Genomic DNA, 17236 nt, shown 5'->3' on the forward strand with positions numbered 1-17236 from the left:
GTAAAGGGGAAGGAGGCTTAGCTTGTGGAAAAAAAAGAGGTAACATAAATGTGAGTGTATCCTCTTTTACTACCACAGCCCTTCCTGAACTCTTAAAAAGGCCAGATATTCACCAGTTGCTTCTTGGCATTATTGTTTTTGCAGTATTTGCAGATGAGGTTAGCCTGCTAAGGGGAGTCTCTTGTTTGAGGAATGTTAGAAGAGCAGTGGTATAAAAGCACTCTCTGCCCTGGGCAAGCCAGCCATGGGTGAATCACACCCAAAAGTAAGAGAACCATGGGAGCAAAAAACCCAAAAGGTTTTAGGCTCCCAGCCAGTGGGTAAGGTAAACATAGATGTGCAGAACTCGACATACCTCAGGCCACAAGTCTCTGAACTGTCCTCAAAGCCTGATTTTTGTCCTGGAAGCCTGCTACCATGAAGAAACTCATAGCCATCACTTGTAAGTAAACTGCAATAAATAAAATCATAACCGCAAAGGAGGTGTGAGGTGGTAATTCTAATTAGTAGTCCTGTGGGACTTCCTGTATGTTTGTATTTTCCTTGTGGCGTGAAATTCATAAGAGGAGCAGTTTTATTTGCACAAGAGTTCTCCACTATGCCTGCAGCTGGAAGAGTGCTTTTCCTGCAGGAAGGCTGAGGAGCATTGTGTGACCCATCAGGCTCACCTGCCTGCCCCAGATGGATGTTCCTGGAGAACAGGAGAGTTCTGCAACATCCTTCCTGACTGGAAAAGATCTTTTTGATCTGTGCAGGATCTCTGTGCTGGGGTCCCTAAGCAGAAGATTCTGTAATGTTTTCATACTTGATTGTTGACTTAATTCTCTGTAGCAACTTGTTTTCTCTCAGCTCATCTCTTTGTGTTTGTGATCCCTCTCTCTGGTGGACTTTCCTGGCTTTGCCCAGGGCACTTCCCTGGCCTGGGGGTCCTGCTGAGGTCTTCCTTATATTTTTGCTCTCACCTCAGTAATTTTCTTGAGGAATTCGGGCATCTCATTATGCCTGCTTTCAATGTTTCTCATATACAGATCACTCAAGCTTCTTCTCATACATGGTTATCACTAGCAGCTTTTATCACTTTGGGATTTTGGGACAGTGTTTCCTTAAAACCTGGTCAATTACTATTTTGGGAACTGGAAAAACAATAGGCTCACTCTTTTTTGAAATGTAATTTATTTTAAACATCAAGGTTTTGAGCCAGGTTAATTTTTAGTGGTGATGGCTGTGCTGACCCCATGGCCTCATCTGACCCGATGCAGGAGCACTCCTGGTACTCCTGGAGCCCTTATTCCTACACACATGGTGTGTTGGGGCCATGGGTGATGTCCCACATCACTGGGTGACAGTGCTGGCACAGGTGCCTGCAGGTTGTCTCCCCATACTGGCACAGCAGCAGCCTCTTTCCCCTTGTGGGAGAATCTGCAGATCCATGTGGCTGTCCCTAAAATCCTGGAAACAGCAGCTTTGTAGCACTTCTTAAGCCCTACACCCTGAAAGGGTGTTAGCATGTGCCTTGCATAACAGGGACCCATTCAAGGTTATGAGTGTTTATTTATGAAGAGGTTGGTGTTGTGTTTGTTTTTCTAACATTCAGTTTCCTGCTCACGTGAAGGCAGCTACAGGAGACAGCTGTCCTGACTGGGGGAACATTGTGGTACCTTTGGCCAGGTGAACTCCTCAAACCTGACCTTCCACAGTGAGTGTGGGATGGGGACAAAAAAAAAAAAACCTCAACAAAAACATCAAAACAAGAGTGAGCAAACATGTGCACTGTGGTTTGAAAACCTGAAGTGAATTTTTTTGTGCACGCTCTCCATTGTTGATTTCCTCCCCCCACTAGTAAGCACTGGTTTCTTACCAATCCCTTTCTCCTCTCTCCCCTTTCCTGCTCCCAGCTCAGCAGTACAGTTGAAGGGGTCCACACACTTCTCCCCAGGTTAAAGCTTAAGGGATGGTTTTGTGGATGACTTGCAGGTGTGTAAGAGGAAAACCTGTTTCTCCAGGATACACAAAGCTGGAGGTGGGCAGGCACCCAGCAACGCAGCCCTCCCAGCCCTGATTTCACCCAAGGTGCTACAGTAGCCCCAAAGTCTTGTTATTATATTTCACAGTGAGTTTTCTTTTGACTCTTTGCTCTACATGATATTTTCTTTAAACATTTTGATGTTTAAATGTTTAGACTTCAGGGAAAGGAAATTAACTAGAGATTTAAAAAAAATTAGTAGAGAACAACTTATTTGTACCAAGGCAATCAAAAGAGCTCCTTGCTTCTGGGATGGCGATTTAGGCACTGATTTATTAATCTGATCTATTTATTTGTCCTAAAAAAAAAGAAGGAAAGAGACAAACAAGATTATGTTTATAACAAAGAGGTTATCAGGGCCTTTCCAAGCATGCCTGTGCCATTACAGTGCCCTAATTCTTGTTATAGATTAACAAGCCTGAGCCACTGTTATCTTACTGAAAACATAAGTAGACACAACCAGTATGCCATATGATAATCCAAGTGCAGTGGTGGTTTTAGATTGATACATTTTATTAAAGACTTTGCTGGAAGAGTGCACCAAATGTTTTTCCTGAGACATTCTTGAAGGTTACCTTTGATCAGACACAGCAGAGGCAAGGGTTTCTTGCTGAGTGCCAAGTTACCTGGGCACTATTTACCTTCAGATGAGTCAGTGCGATGAGGGGCTGTCACAGGGCAGGGAAGGACAGATAAAACTGAGTGTTGCAGAGCCTCTGACTAAAAATAAACTGGCAGGTGCTGGGTGCCCAACCGGAATTTTCAGGGCTCAGTTGCAGGAAGCTGGTGTTGCTGGTGTGAGCTCATGGGGTCAGGCTGCACTGAGCCCTCTTGTGAGGGGATGGCCCAAGGGAGTGGTCCTGAGGTGATGCTGAGACCCCACACCCACACATCAGGTGACATGGGTGGTGCAGAGGTCCACAGGTGCTCCTGCCTTCTTCACAAAACAAAGGGCATGGGAAAAAGCCCAGATGGCACCCAGCCACTGCCCTCCAGGAAAAGAGAGGAGACAGGCTCACTGTAAGTAAACATGATTGCCCTGGTGGCTGGCTCGGCCATTAGTCAGCCTCACCACAGGACTCAGCGGGATGTGGGCTCTCCTGCCATGCCAAAACCCCTTGTTACACCTCCAGGCAGTCAGGCAGCCAGCAGGTACCAGCTGGGGCTGCCAGTCCTTGCTGTGGGGACCAGGTCCTCACCCTGCTGGGAAACAGCCAGGGACACATTGGGGTTCTGGGTGGAGCATGTCCTTTTTTGGCTGGACAAAGGACACAAACATGGCACTTGGTTGCAGTGGGCAACAATTTCCAAAACAGAGGGTGTAGTACACACTTCTTATTGGTGGTTGTAAGAGTCTCTTACTTAATTCTCTAGTCATACAGTTGTGTGTTTCAAGAATAAAACACTTAGAATAAATTATTTTATACAAAAATGCAGTGTTTAGTGTCTTCAACACATTTTCTGTAGACTTCCCTGTGATATAGAACAGAATAGAACTATTTCAGCTGGAAATGACCTACAAAGAAGATATAGTCCAACGGCCTGACCTCTTCAGGGTGACCAAAAATCAAAGCAGATTATTAAGGGCATTGTCCAAATGCCTCTCTAACACTGACAGTCTTGGGCCATTGACCATCTCTCTAGGAAGTCTGTTCCAGTGTTTGACCACTTGCTTGGTAAAGAGGTTCCTAATGTCCAGTCTAAATCTCCCCTGATGATGCAGCTTTGAACCATTCCCACACATCCCACCACTGGATCCCAGGGAGAAGAGATCATCACCTCCCTCTCCACTTCCACTCCTCAGGAAGCTACAGAGAGCAACGAGATTGCCCCTCAGTCTCCTTTTCTCCAAACAAGACATTGAACAGACCTGGCCCTAGCACTGAGCCCTAAGGAGCACCACTGGTGACCAGCCAGGTGTAGCTCCATTCACTGCAACCCTCTGAGCCCTGCCCTTCACCCAGCCCACTGTGATCCCACTCATCCCACAGCTGGACAAGGCCATTAGAATTTCAATGTTACTCCTGCAATGGAAACTACACAAAACTTACCATGATCAGATGCAACTCAAGTACTATTTATGCATATTATCACTGAGGTACTGACTGTGTTAGCTGTGATTGAAGTGAAACTCCACTATATCTCTGTGGGAAAGGGCTTTTAACTAGGTCTTTTAACTATGGCTTCAACGGAGCAGAAGACGAGGAACTCACGTACGTGCACTCAGTCACACGTGATGTGAGTCACACATAACTCTGAGACTGTGTGATTAAATAAACTACTCTGAAAAAACGGGGATTTAGTTAATGGTGGCAGCTCTGCTGGATGTCCATGGAGGTAGTTCTCAGGTGTCACAGGGAGGGCTGATTTCAAGTCAGCCCTGGACATCTTCCTGGCTGTATTTGCCAGGCCTCGGGTGGTGGCTGAGTTCGCAGTGTTTTGGTAAAATAGACTCTCTGGAAAAAATATTGATATTTCATGCCAGCTGTGTTGCAGAAAGCTGTTTTTGGTAACACTTGCTGCTTCACCACAGGGCACTGTATTTCTTCAGTCCTAATACTCAGTGTATGTTTCACTCAGTGTGCTGGGACGTGGCCTGTGAGACAGGCAGCCAAGTGTGCTGCTCTCCATGGCGCCATAACACACCCTCTGCCTGTCACGTTCCAGTCCGAAAGCCTCTTCAGAGAGGGCACTTCCCTGTCTGAAGGAGAAGTTTGAGCTTCCTTTCCCTGGGATGCAGAGTAGTTGCTGGGGGCCCTGGCAGTGCAACAGACCCGCTGTCAGCTCTCACCTGCCTTTGGCATACCCAAAAGCCTGGGGAGGGACAAACCCACACTTGCTCTCCATATCTGCCTGTGTTCATCTCAGTGGGTTTCTCCTCCACCATGCTCCCACCACAGGGACACCAAGCCCACGGCTGTGACTCCAGCTGTGGTGTCCCAGCAGGCACTAAATCCCGACTGCCACAGCTCATCCCACGGCAGAGAAGCTGGCTTGGACAAACCTAGGCTCTTGTCAAACACTGTTTGCCATGTCATGAGACTGCTGGGGCTCAGCATCCCTGGAAAAGGCCACAGTTTTGGCATGGGCTGGCACGGTGTGTGTCCGTGTGTGTATCAGCAGGTGCTGAGCCTGCAGGTGTCCCTCACGCTGCAGCCAGGTGGGTTTGGCTGGCTGCAGTATCACCAGAAACAACTCTACGAGGATTTGGAACTTGGAGTTTTGTGTGGTCATTCCCCCAGACATCTGTCTCTGCAGTGGAGTACTTGGTGTGACCTTCAATGCAGAGCAAGTGCTTGTGCACCAAGGGGTTGAGAACTTCCCACTGCTTATGGACACCTCCATGCCCCTCAGTCCTGTGCCAGCTCCCACAGAAACTCCTCTGAAACATCCTGCAGCACCTGTGATGAGCTTGGTGCTGTTTGGAGCTGTGTAAAGTCAGGCCACCATGGCTGAACTTGGAAAGATCGTGGAAGAGAAGGACCAGCTGCTAGTGCCACTGTCCCCATGGCACTGGGGCTTTGCAGTGTCCAGGGCAGCCCAGCCAGCTGAGGGGCTGTGGCTGCACTCTGGCAAGGGGTGAGGGCTGGCCCAGCACAGCCCACAGCATACTGGTGCTTCTAACCCTTTTATTGCAAGCTGCACGTGCCTTAGGTGCATTCATATTTGGTTTACATCCTTCTGCAAACAGGAGCACCTGATACTTTAGAACTTAAATGAAAGGACCATCACTTCTTGGATCTAAAAAGCTCAACATCTTCTTTAAGAACAAATAAGAGATAATGTCATATCCTCCTCTACAGCTCTACTTGCTTTTAGACCTGTGTTAAAAGGACCTTTCACTTTTGCAGTCCTGTGTTTATTGCAGAAAATACCCCAGCTGAGAAACCAGATGTAAGCCTGTGTAGGGGAAGCCCAGCTGCCCAAGCTGTGCCAGAGAGGCACATGGCTATGGGTGCTGAGAGGCAAACCTGGCTCTGCCTGGGAGTGAAGCAGGGATGTCTGACTGTGTTGAGCTCTGGGGGTGAAAAGTGCTATGGCTTTTAACAGCAGAAAATAATAGCTTGCTGACACCAAGCCCAAATGGCAAGAAAAGGAGCTCTGGGGCTCTGAGTCCCTGCAGGACTTCTGTAATCAAATTTCAAATTGTGCTGATGGCAAATCCAGCATGCAAATACAGAATAATTTTATTGCTTTGTGCTGAGAAAATAGTCAACTCATGCCTATAAATCCTGAGTATTTGCTTACATAATTTATTTTTGTTTTCCTTTGGGATTATTCAGCTTTGTCCTGACTTTGCCATCATTTGGACCAGCTGTACTTTGTAATGCAGAGGACTTTGGTTTATAACCCTGTTTTACAGTCTGGCAGCTTTACAGCTTTTCAGAAATACAGTTACATAAAATGGGTGTGTTTCTTGCTTGGCTAAAGAACAGCCACTATCCCTCCAAAAGTTTTGCTTTTGTTTAAAACTGGATTAATAAGGTGTTATTTCTTTGATGCTAGCACTTGTTGCTGCTTCTGCATGTTGCTCTTCAGCATCAAATAATTCCTGCTCCTACACCACCAAATCCAGTACTTGCTAATCCATTGAGTTATGGCTAATCAGATCAATGGGAGGTAAAAATAATCCAGAAATTGTTAAAGTATCCCAATAACTTGCCTCTCAGACTTCTGATTTTGTGAAATAAGAGTCTTCTAGTTTGTTCTGATTACATTATCTGGAAAGAAAAAAGCTTAAACTCTTTCCCTTGATGCTGCTTCCTCTGTTGGGTGTGTGATTTCCTGTGGCAGGCTGTGGTCAGCTCCTGCACCTGGCCTCCTTCAGTGCTGCAGATCTCCTCTCCTGCCTCCTTTTTAATTTATGTTTTCTGCCCCAGTGGCAAAGCTACAGCTCTATACAGAGGTTATGACCTCTAGGAGTGGTGAATGCAGAGTTTGATACATCCTTCTATGTTAATTCTGAAAAAGACCCAAATACCTGCAACTGTAGCTGAAACACACTGAGGCTGTGGTTGGAGATGTTGTACATTTCTGCCAGGCCGTGGCAGGAAGCTGGCCGGGGGAAAAACCCAAATCCTATCATGTGAACTGATTGCAAAAGGCACGAGACTACAGACCAAAACTACGAGCCTTGTTTCCTCCTGTACAAGGTGTGGGTGGTGTTTGTGTGTCAGTGACTCAAGTGGGCCAATTCTGAAAGTTCAGGGAGATCACAGAGAGCTCAGACTGGAGTTTGCTCATCATGACAGCAATCAAGAAAGACTGTTCAAAGGTACCTTCGCAGTGGTATCTGGGCATCTAATTATAGTAATAAGCTTTGCAAAATCTCACCCGGCACTTTTATCAGTGTGTTTGGAAAATAACACTGCAATTTTCAGTTACTTGGAAACGCTGATGAGGTTTCATGTGGAAAGCTACCATCTCTCTCATGTTTTTTCCCTGGGTGGAAGAAGGTTTCCAGCAGGAATTTCAGGGGTTCATGTCCTATCCCTGCACAATGGGTTCCTGGGAGGTGATTTGGAAGATGTAAAGCCACACCATCATACTGTACAGCAAACTTCCAGGAGAGGATAGGTTCCTGGTTTTATCTTACCAAAGCATTTTTTTTAAAATCTGTTTTGGTGGTGAAGGGAAACAGTGCAAGAAAACAGAGGTTCCTTTTCACTTTGAGTGGATGTGACCATCTGACACCTGCTATATCAACAATCAAAACGTGCATAATTTGAAACCCAAATAAACAAAACTACCTGAGAGCAATTTCTGAACAAGGTGTTTGTTTTGCATCCTCACAAGCTAATTATCCCCTGGAGCTTTTTGCCTCTTGCTTTGGCCTGAAGCAAATCTGTGAAATGAAACCGAAACTAGTTTGAAGATAGAATTTCCTCCCCCTCACTCACTATTTTTAGTTGAGGTGTGTACCTGTGCTTTATTCTGTTATCGAACACAGCGAGCGTTTCTGATTGCAGAAGAAGTCAGAGCTCAGCAGGGCAAGGCCTGGGGGTGTGGAGAGGTGCATCTCCCAGTGCTGCACTGTGTTGGGCTGTGCTCCCACCCCAGAGCCCACAGCCACTGTCTTCAGCCTCACACCCTCTCCTCCACGAGCTCCTCGTGGGGACAACTCTGAGCTCCTGATGGGTTCTGAAGCCCTCCGTCAAGGCTGTATTTACCAAAAACCTCCTGGACAGCAAAAAAATTGGCCACGTCTTGGGGGGAGAAAGAAGAGTCCTGGGAGGGAGTCTCGCCTGGATGGTGAAGTTAAAGCTTGCTTTGGGTTTGCGGTGAGATTAAACGTTAGCAGCAGGCACGGTGCTGTTGTGCTGCTTGGTTTCAGAAGCAGCTGAGGCCTTCCTTTAAACTGCAGCCACTTCTCTGAAATCTGAGCTCAAAAACAAAACAAAAGAAAAAAAAACACCAAAAGAACCAAACAAAAAACCAAAACCAAAACAAACACCAGGCAAAATCCCCCACCAGACAAACATTGAAGCAATCCTGCCCAGGCAAGCACAACAGCCGGGCACAGGCGAGTGTGGTGCGTGAGGTGAACCATTCACAGGCAGGCCAGTTTGTCCCTCGGCGCTGCCATGGCTCGGTCCTTAGCAGTGCTCCGGAGCTCAGCCTTTGCTCCCCGAGGGATGTGCGGGGACAGCCCAGGGCAGCGAGGAAACTTGTGCAAGCCGGAGGGAATAAAGCTGCCGGTGAGGTCGGAGAAAGGCAGGCACGGCACACAGGCCTGGGCTGGCCTGCACCCGAGGCAGCGCGGCCTGCCGGGGAGTTACCCGAGCGCTCCGAGCCGCTCTCCTTGCGGAGCTGCTGCTCTCCCCGAGCTGACACCTCCGCTTTCCGCCCAGCTCCAGCACGGCGACTCTCCCAAGACAAAACACCGCGTGCAGGAATGCAGGAAAACCTCAGTATGCTTTTTCGGAGCAAAAGCTCGCTTTGGGTTTTCGAATTACATCGACAGCGAAGGCTCTTTACAAGAAGAGGGGAGGGGGAAGGGTTGTTTTTCTCACATATATTCTGTTTTAATTTATGTAGACAAAAACCCTCCTTCCCTGCCGTCGCTATGGCTACGGCTGGCTCATTGTGAGGAGCCTGTGAACAGGAAAAGGCCGAGCGGAGGGGGCGGCGAGCCCGGCGCTCCTCTGCCCGCAGCCGGGACGGGTGGCTCTGACGCATCCTCCGGCCCGAGTTTGTCCAAGGCCACCCTTCTGTCCCCACCCATGGGAATGTGGAAACTCTGCCATTGCGAAATGTCCCGCTGGCTGGCTCGGCTGAGAACTTCCCGGGGCATGAGTTTGAGAGCGAGGAGAAGCTTTGCTCCTCGGCTCCCTGGCGATGTTATCGGCCCTGGGAACACTCGCTCCCTAACCCTTCCCCGGGGGCAGGCTCGCTGCAGCAGCGAAACAGGGCAGGGCTGGCTGACCTGCAAGCCACACGCCAGCCCTGTGCCTCTGCTGCGATGGGCTGCACTGCTGGGACACCAGCGAGCAGCTCAAAGCCACCTGGGATGGCTCAGCCCCCATCATGAGCTGGCACTCAGCTCGGCCGTATGACTGTGGTCCTGGAACCGAGGAAAGTCACACCAAGCGAGGTTCCTCCAGCATCTAAAGCCACAGAAAACACTCTGCTGTATATGTCTCAGTTGTAGTTTCAGAGTCACTTTTGTCGCCCCATAGCTTGAGAAAAAGTTATTGAGGGAATTTAAACTTGGTCTTTTCTTCTGTTACCAAAACTGTGAGAATATTTGTGCTGGTTTTAAAAACCCTACATCTTAGTAGGATCTCAGCAAAAGTCACATCTGAAAGGTTGGTCCCTGTCTTTCTTTTCACATGTGAATGTTTAAAATGATCCCCATTGGCTAGAAAAGGTCTTCTTACTTAGCACTGCCTCACTTATTTTCTGTGACTCCCTGAGAATCTATTTCATCAGAATTTGTTTAGAAAATGCAATGGTAAGCTACATTGGCAGAAGATGAACAAGATACGATAAACAATTTTAAATTGATTGAAAATTTTACTAAGCTGCTTACTTTCCTAATTATAATGCCTAATTAGTCAGCTTGTTCCATTCAGTCATGCAGCTTTGATAGCTTTATTGTGCTCCAGAAGTCTGGAGCCTGAGATTTAAGCAGGTCTGGCCTAGATATCTAATGAACTGTTAATTTCAAAATAAAAATACTCTTAAACTGCTCTGCTAGCAATCACCTTCTGGTCTGATACATGGAACCAGAAGCACCAGCTTAAAATAACTTCAAAACAGATTGCACTAGGACTGAGATGCAGTAGATATGACATGCAGGAGATAGATGAGTAGGTTAATGTAGCTCACAGAGTAACCAGTGAAGTTACTACATCTTCACCAAGGAGAAGATACAGCACTCTGATGCTCAGTGAGAGCTGCTGGAGACCATCTCCTCTTTCCCATTCTGCCTCCATCACCAGCTGTTGAGCCAGTTCATTGAGTAGGCTTGCTCTCACTTCCTTGGTCCTACTGAATTCCAGAAGAGTACAGGCTCAGCAAGGGTAGGAAGGTTTGTAGCCTGGCATTTAATCTTCAGCCAAGCAAGAAACACAGATTTCCATCCCGCCTTGGGTAGAAAAGGGATCAGAGCCCCAGGCTCCTGTGTGTAGTATGAATGCTGCCACAGCAGCTGAGGTGCTGCACAGACAGGAGCACTCCTGGAAATGGATGTTTCTTATGCAGAACCTGGCCTGCTCAATCAAAGTAATTTTTGTGATGGGTTCCATTTTCAGTCCAGCTGGAGTTTGTCCAGACAAGCACTTGACATATCACAGAACCACAGGGTGGTTTGGGTTGGAAGGGATCTCACAGACAATCTTGTCCCAATCCCCTGCCATGGTCAGGGATGCCACCCCCTAGACCAAGTTGCTCAAAGCCCCATCCAGCCTGGCCTTGAACACTTCCAAGGACAAGACATCTACAACTCTGGGTAACCCATTCCAGTGCCTCACCACCCTCACAGTAAAAATTGCTTCTTAATAGCCAGTTAAAACCTGTCCTCCTACAGCTTAAAGCACTCTTTCCCCTGTGAAAAGTCCCTCTCCAGCTATTTGTAGCCCCTTTAGGTACTGGAAAGCTGCTAGAAGTTCTCCCCAGAGCCTCCTCCAGGCTCAGCAGCTCCAACTCTCTCAGCCTGTGTTCACAGGAGAGGTGCTCCAGCCCTCTGATGATCTTCATGGTCTCCTCTGGACTCACTCCAGCAGATCCATGTCCTTCTGATGCTGGGGGACCCCAGAGCTGATGCAGCACTGCAGGTGGGGTCTCACCAGAGAGGAGCAGAGGGGCAGAACCCCCCCTGCCCTGCTGCCCATGCTGCTTTGGATGCAGCCCAGTGCATGGATGGTTTTCTGGGCTGTGAGTGCACATTGCTAAGACAATGTTGAACTCCTCACCCACCAACACCTCCAAGGAACAGCTACCTTCTGCTCTCTTCCAAGAGCTCTTGTGTTTTTTATTAATGTTCTCGCAGCTGACAGCCAAACCTCTGACCTGGGCAGAGCTGGCACACTGCTGACTACACACATCAGCTAAAAAGAAAAACAAAACAGAAAATAAGAATAGTTTCATGCTAAATGTCCTGCACAGCTATCTATTGGCCCTAGGCAGAGTGATACCTTATTCTTAAAATTAGTTCAGCATTTCCCACAGCTGAAGCAGTCAATGCCCACTACTCTTTAGGATGAGGAAACCTCTTCCACATGACATGTGTTTTACACAGTGACCAACAGGTTTAAAACCTTGTTTTATTTAAACCAGTTTACATTACAAGGCAGCTAAGTCTCTTCCCTTCCTTCAAAGTGAAAGGAGTGCTGGCCAAAAAAAGCCTTTTAATGCAGGGTTACCAGAACGAGAAGGGCAGCACGAATCTTGCATGTATCCACTTTCACCGTCAGCATATGAGAAGTGCAAACACAGTACTGCAAAGTTGTTAATTTGTTTCAAAGACAACTGAAAAATTGATGAGCAGCATTTTTTTCACCTGCTGCTGTACAAAGGTTTAAACACACAGGGTTGGTCTCCTGCAGCTTAACACAGCACTCAGTGGCTCAGCACAGCCACTGAGGCACCTACAGAAATTCTGGTGCTGAAATAATGTACAAAACCACCAGCTCCCAGAGAAGCATTTAAGTTTGGTGTTTTAAGAGTCACATAATGGAGCTTTTTGCGTGGTTTGTAAATATACTTTCATTTCATGTGACCAGTCACAATTTTTGTTCCTTAGGCTTTGAAACCACACATGGATGCATCTTCCCCTTCAAAGCTATGCCCTCCCAACAGAATTACTCTGCAGGTAACCAGAAGTCCCAGGCTCCAGACTTTCTGGAGCAGCTTTTCCAAAGAGCAGAAACCTAATTTAGGGACTCCAACCATACTTAAAAATATAGGCCACAAGCCAGGATGCTTTGCACCACACAGGAAGCAGGGGTTGATCTCAAACTCCTCCAAACACTCAAGTAACTCAGAACATCGCCACCAGGTCCCACAGGCACACAAGTGCACTTTTATCCCACGGGGACCATGGTAAATCATTTCACTTGTGAGAAGGTTGCAGTCGAACAATGAGTCTTTTATTTGCATGTTATTTAACAGAAAACTTTGTGTGAGAATTAAAGTCAAAACTACTGCCATGAAGTGAAAACACTATTTTATTTTTATAAAAGGCAATAATTAAAACAAACCCTACCAGTGTGTACATTGTACACATTTGAATTACACTTACAAGAATGAAGTTTCCATATACAAGGATTACAAGCCCACACTGGTAAAGGATGCACACAAGCACATACTGAACTTCACAGATGCCTCAGCTCCAGATCACAGTACCAATTACTCTATAACCACACCTGCTCTGTCATTATTAGCATCCACACTACTTTATTCCACTACAAACTGTACATACACAGAAAGCAAGAAGGAATTTATTCAGAGAGCACATATATTCGCAGAAAGAATTTATTTGCTGGAATAATCTCTCACTCTTCTGCTGCCATCTTCAAGAGGTACTCTTTGTCAATCTTGAAGAGCCTCCAGCCCTCCTCAGTGGACAGATCCGAGGCGCCCCTTCTCTTGTAGAACCTGATGGAGGGTTCGTTCCACTCGGCCACGAGGAAGTGCATGCTGCTGCAGCGGCACTTCACAGCCACCTGCAAAGCCAACGCCACACGGTCACAGCACCCCGGGGACAGCCCAGTGACAACTGGCCAGCTTACTCAGCAACTGTGGATCACCACAAGTCATCGAGTTCATTCCAGCAGCCACTGCAGCAATTCTCAGTTTACCAGCCCCTAGGCAATGTTTTAAGCTGTCCAAAGTCCTGCCACCTCCTCTAATATTTGTTTAGATTTATCACTTAGACATACCTGACTCAAGTTCTTCAGAATTTCTGATCCAATACCAAGTCCTAAAAAAACCAAAAAACAACAAGAAACTTAAGTTTTAAATCTACAGAAGCCCTATGGGTAGCAACTCATCTAATTCTGTGATACGTACCTCTGTACTCAGCCATCACATAAAAATCTTCAAGGTACAGCAGTTTTCCAATCCATGGATCATAAGTGAAGTAATACATGGCAAAGCCCACGACGCATGTTTCTGAAACAAAGGGTGTAACTTCAGCCAGTAGAAATTTAAAAGGTAAAAATATTAAGTCTTACATGCACATTTAATTATTTATCATACATACAGATTCTCTGTGACATGCAGATATTTGATACTAGGTTACAATTAGAAATGAAGTTTGCAAGTAAACACACAATTGAAACTACAAACAAGATTGCCTTGTCCATACCCTGAAGTCCTCAAAAGCCCTGTCATAATAAGTGTTAACATGTTTTTTTTCCACAAAATAATGCACAGCCTACTGAATCATTTCCAGTCTGGAATAAAAGTAAGAACTTCACACAGCAGCTTCACAATCTAGATGACTGCCCTAGTTCCACTTCCTTAGGAATAGTCTGTCAAACCCTGAGAAACACTGTTCTGTGTGCATTCCTCACTAAGTCCTGTGCCAGAAGGCCTATTTACAGGCCACCTTTACTGCAGCATTTCAAGCACTTCCACTTATGCTTCCACTGAAGAGCATCATGCTGTTTTCTTTACCTTCAGCACCATGAAGAAAAAGTAAGTAAAGCAGCAGCTTTAATTAAAAACTGTGGCTCAAGATGGAAGAGAAACCAACTCTTCCAACAACAGCCCAAACACAAACCCTGAGTATTTTAACTACATCTGCCATAACACTCTGCACATACTGTAAAAGAAGCGTGCAAACAGGTTTCTGTCATCTACTGTGTCTTTGGTAAAAGTTTGGGAATAGCACTTGTCCCTGTAGACCTTACCTCATATTATGATCATCTACTTTATTGTGTAACGGATCTTTTAGTTACCTCCCCGCCCATCCATGTACACAGAAGGGCCATGTACATGGCGAAGCTAGAGACTGTAACCTGAAGATTGGGACAAATTAAAGAAAAAAATGTGATTCAACAGAATTACATAAAGGTAAGTCAGGGTCAAACAAGAAAAGCCATTTAATTAACTGGAGTCAAGCACATTATGTTATACCTCATCTTCCCATGCTTCCAGGATTAGCAACCACTTCAGCAGAGTACCACTATACGTTACTGCATTTTACCGATTAACCTACTCCTCCTGCCCCAGTCCACTGATGGAGCCTCATCTACAATCGTTAATACTAAACAAATGACGTTTCTGCGTATTCAGCATCCAAAATTAAATATCGGGAAGTCTCACCTTCAGACGACCACTGGTCTTTCGGCACTTCTGCAACCAGACAGTGGTAGAAAGGGTGCTCGCCAAAACCATCCTCAAGCAGCTCTAGAAAAGCAGAATACACGGGCACCTGAGCCACAGGCGCTGTCACTCGGCCGCCAACCGGCTGAGTCTTGCAGCCTCCTTACCTTTCTCAGTTAGCACCACTTGGTCCTCCATATCCTCGTATTTCGCCAGTTCCTGGAAGAGAAAGAGGCTGTGAGCGGCCTCTCCCCGCCCCCCGCCCTTGCGCAACAGCTTGTTTTGCTCCGGCACGGGCAGCGCTGCCCCCCCGCAGCAGGTTTCTGCTCCGCTCCCCGCCGCACCTTGATCAGTCGCAGCAGGTCGGGACAGTCCTCGGGACGCGCGGCGCGGATACTGAACGAGGCCATTTTCGGCGACGCTTCCCCCTGCGGCCCCCTCGGCTGACGAGTCCCCGGTGTGTGAACAGGAGGAGCAGCTGTTTCTTCATTCGTGTCCCGGGCGCGGCGGCCACCTGCGGTCAGTCAGGCTGAGAGCATGTCCCGGCGGCGTTCGGCTGCCGGCTGTCCGGCTCGCTACCGCTGCTTCCCCGGCTCGGAGAGTGGGGGCCGCCAGCCTCGGCCGCCCTATTTATAGAAGTCCACGCCCCTCCTCTCCCCCCTCCAACCAATAGGAGCGGCCGCAGTGCTCGCCCTCAGCCAATGGCCGCGCCCCTTGCCGGAATCCTGCCCGGGCCTGCCAGCAACAGCCGCGGCCGTCTCGTGACTCGCCCTCCCCCCTCCGTGCGGGGGCGCCTCCTGGCGGAGCTGGGCGGCGCTGCAGGGCGAGACGGCGTCCGCTCTCCGTGGGCGGCAGGACCGGCCCTCGGGGATCACCGGCCCTCGGGGACCACCGGCACCCCCGGCCCTCGGGGACCACCGGCACCCCCGGCCCTCGGGGATCACCGGCGAACCCCGGCCCCGCTTCTCCCGTCCCCGGCTGCCGCGGGACTCCGGTCACCGAGCTCGGCATTGGCTCCGGCTCGGGGCTCTCCCTGCGCGGGCACCGTGCTGCCGCCCTGGCTCAGAGAGCGGGGCGGCGTTGGGGGCACTTGGTGCGCCGCTGTGGGACAGGGAGAGAAAAAAAGCCTCATATTGGCGTGAAACACGGAGCAATGACCTGTATCAATGACCTGTATCAATGACCTGGGCGCGGGGGAGCGTGTCTAACACCAAGGTACGCCCCCGGCCAGGAGCGCCCTGACGGAAAAAGGTTCGAAACACTGAAGTTTAACCTTGGGGTTGGACATTTCCCAGTCTGACACAAGCACCGTCACCGGCCCGACTGGAGGGGAAGGGGTTGTGCTGGGAAAAGCGCAAAGGAATGGTTTGAAAACGGGATCTGCCCGTAGTCTGCCGTAAGGGAGGCTGCGACTCCATGCCGATGGAGGTAGGGGTGTCCCCGAAGAGAGAGGTGGGTGTGATGAGGAAAATTCCACCTGGGTTGTCTCAACAACATGACTTTAGGGTATGAAAGGATGGAGGAATTATCCTCAGCCCTGCTCTTCCTCTAGGTATTACCTAGAGATTCTGCTGTATGCTGAGGAATGAGCTGGATCATGATCCAGATGAGCGTGTGGTCAATGGACATACCAGCTGGGCCACCCAGAGAAGTGCAAGTCTTTGCCGTATGTGTGGTTTTCTTTTCACCCTCTTCTATTAGCTGTGCCACTATCATGTCCATTCTGTAAAGGAGCTCATTATCTTATATTTAGCTTAATCTGACTTGTTTTAAAAGTGGTTTGGGATATGGGAAGGCACCAAGTCATGCTGCTGAGTCTTACAAAAAAACACCCTATTTTTCAGTATATCCAATTAGCTGCAAGGTTGGCCTTCATTTAGACAGAGGGACCAGCATGGAACATGAAACTGAAAGAGGATTGTTTAAAGAAGTGTGTATAAAGTGTGTGTTCTGGTGGCTGGTGTTAGCACACAGTGGAAAGTGCCTGAAGCCCTGGAAGAGTAATTTACAATTTATGCAAACACCCTAACTGGCTCAGTTTACCCTCTACTGGAGCAAGAATGGAGATCCCCAAAGAACAGAAGCATTTCCAAATGACTAAACAATATCCAGTGGTTAGCAGTAGAAAAGTTAAAATTTATTTTGTGGATTGTAGGTCTGGAAATCCCTCAGGACAGGGCTTTTGGTAGGGAAACTAAATCTGAATAAACTACCAAAGAACACACTCACCTTAACTACATACCTTTAATGAATATAGATTTTTTTCATTCCCTAGAAATGATTAGACTGGGATCAGAAATGGGGAATACTGTCTCTGTGAAAGACAACTGTCTTTGTTTTGTCTCAGCTCTCTTTGTTTTGCATTTCACAATGAGGAAGTCACACTATCAGGAAACCTACTGCTGTGTAAGAACAGAGAGTGCCTGGTTTCTTTCTAAT

At 47.8% G+C, this 17236-nt stretch overlaps 1 protein-coding gene across 1 annotated transcript; it reads right to left on the minus strand.

Annotated features, from left to right (window-relative positions):
• Positions 1–12675: 12675 nt before the first annotated feature.
• Positions 12676–15411, minus strand: SAT1 (spermidine/spermine N1-acetyltransferase 1). The gene is made up of 6 exons (XM_085050535.1): positions 15142–15411; positions 14965–15016; positions 14798–14881; positions 13538–13639; positions 13408–13448; positions 12676–13191 (listed from the first exon to the last, which is right to left on the minus strand). Exons 1-6 carry the CDS (start codon positions 15205–15207, stop codon positions 13021–13023), a joined length of 516 nt encoding a protein of 171 aa, XP_084906661.1. The 5' UTR covers positions 15208–15411; the 3' UTR covers positions 12676–13020.
• Positions 15412–17236: the final 1825 nt, after the last annotated feature.

This window comes from Lichenostomus cassidix, chromosome 1 (genome assembly GCF_008360975.1).
Source record: "Lichenostomus cassidix isolate B80296 chromosome 1, HeHo_3.0, whole genome shotgun sequence".
Lineage (NCBI taxonomy): Eukaryota > Metazoa > Chordata > Aves > Passeriformes > Meliphagidae > Lichenostomus > Lichenostomus cassidix.

Coding starts and splice junctions, on each gene's coding strand:
- SAT1 (XM_085050535.1), bottom strand. CDS start 15,207: ATGGCCTCGTTCAGTATCCGCGCCGCGCGTCCCGAGGACTGTCCCGAC. Junction 13,640..14,797: donor AGACCAGTGGTCGTCTGAAG/GTGAGACTTCCC, acceptor CCTTTGTTTCAG/AAACATGCGTCGTGGGCTTT. Junction 13,192..13,407: donor TTCTGAAGAACTTGAGTCAG/GTATGTCTAAGT, acceptor TTGGCTTTGCAG/GTGGCTGTGAAGTGCCGCTG.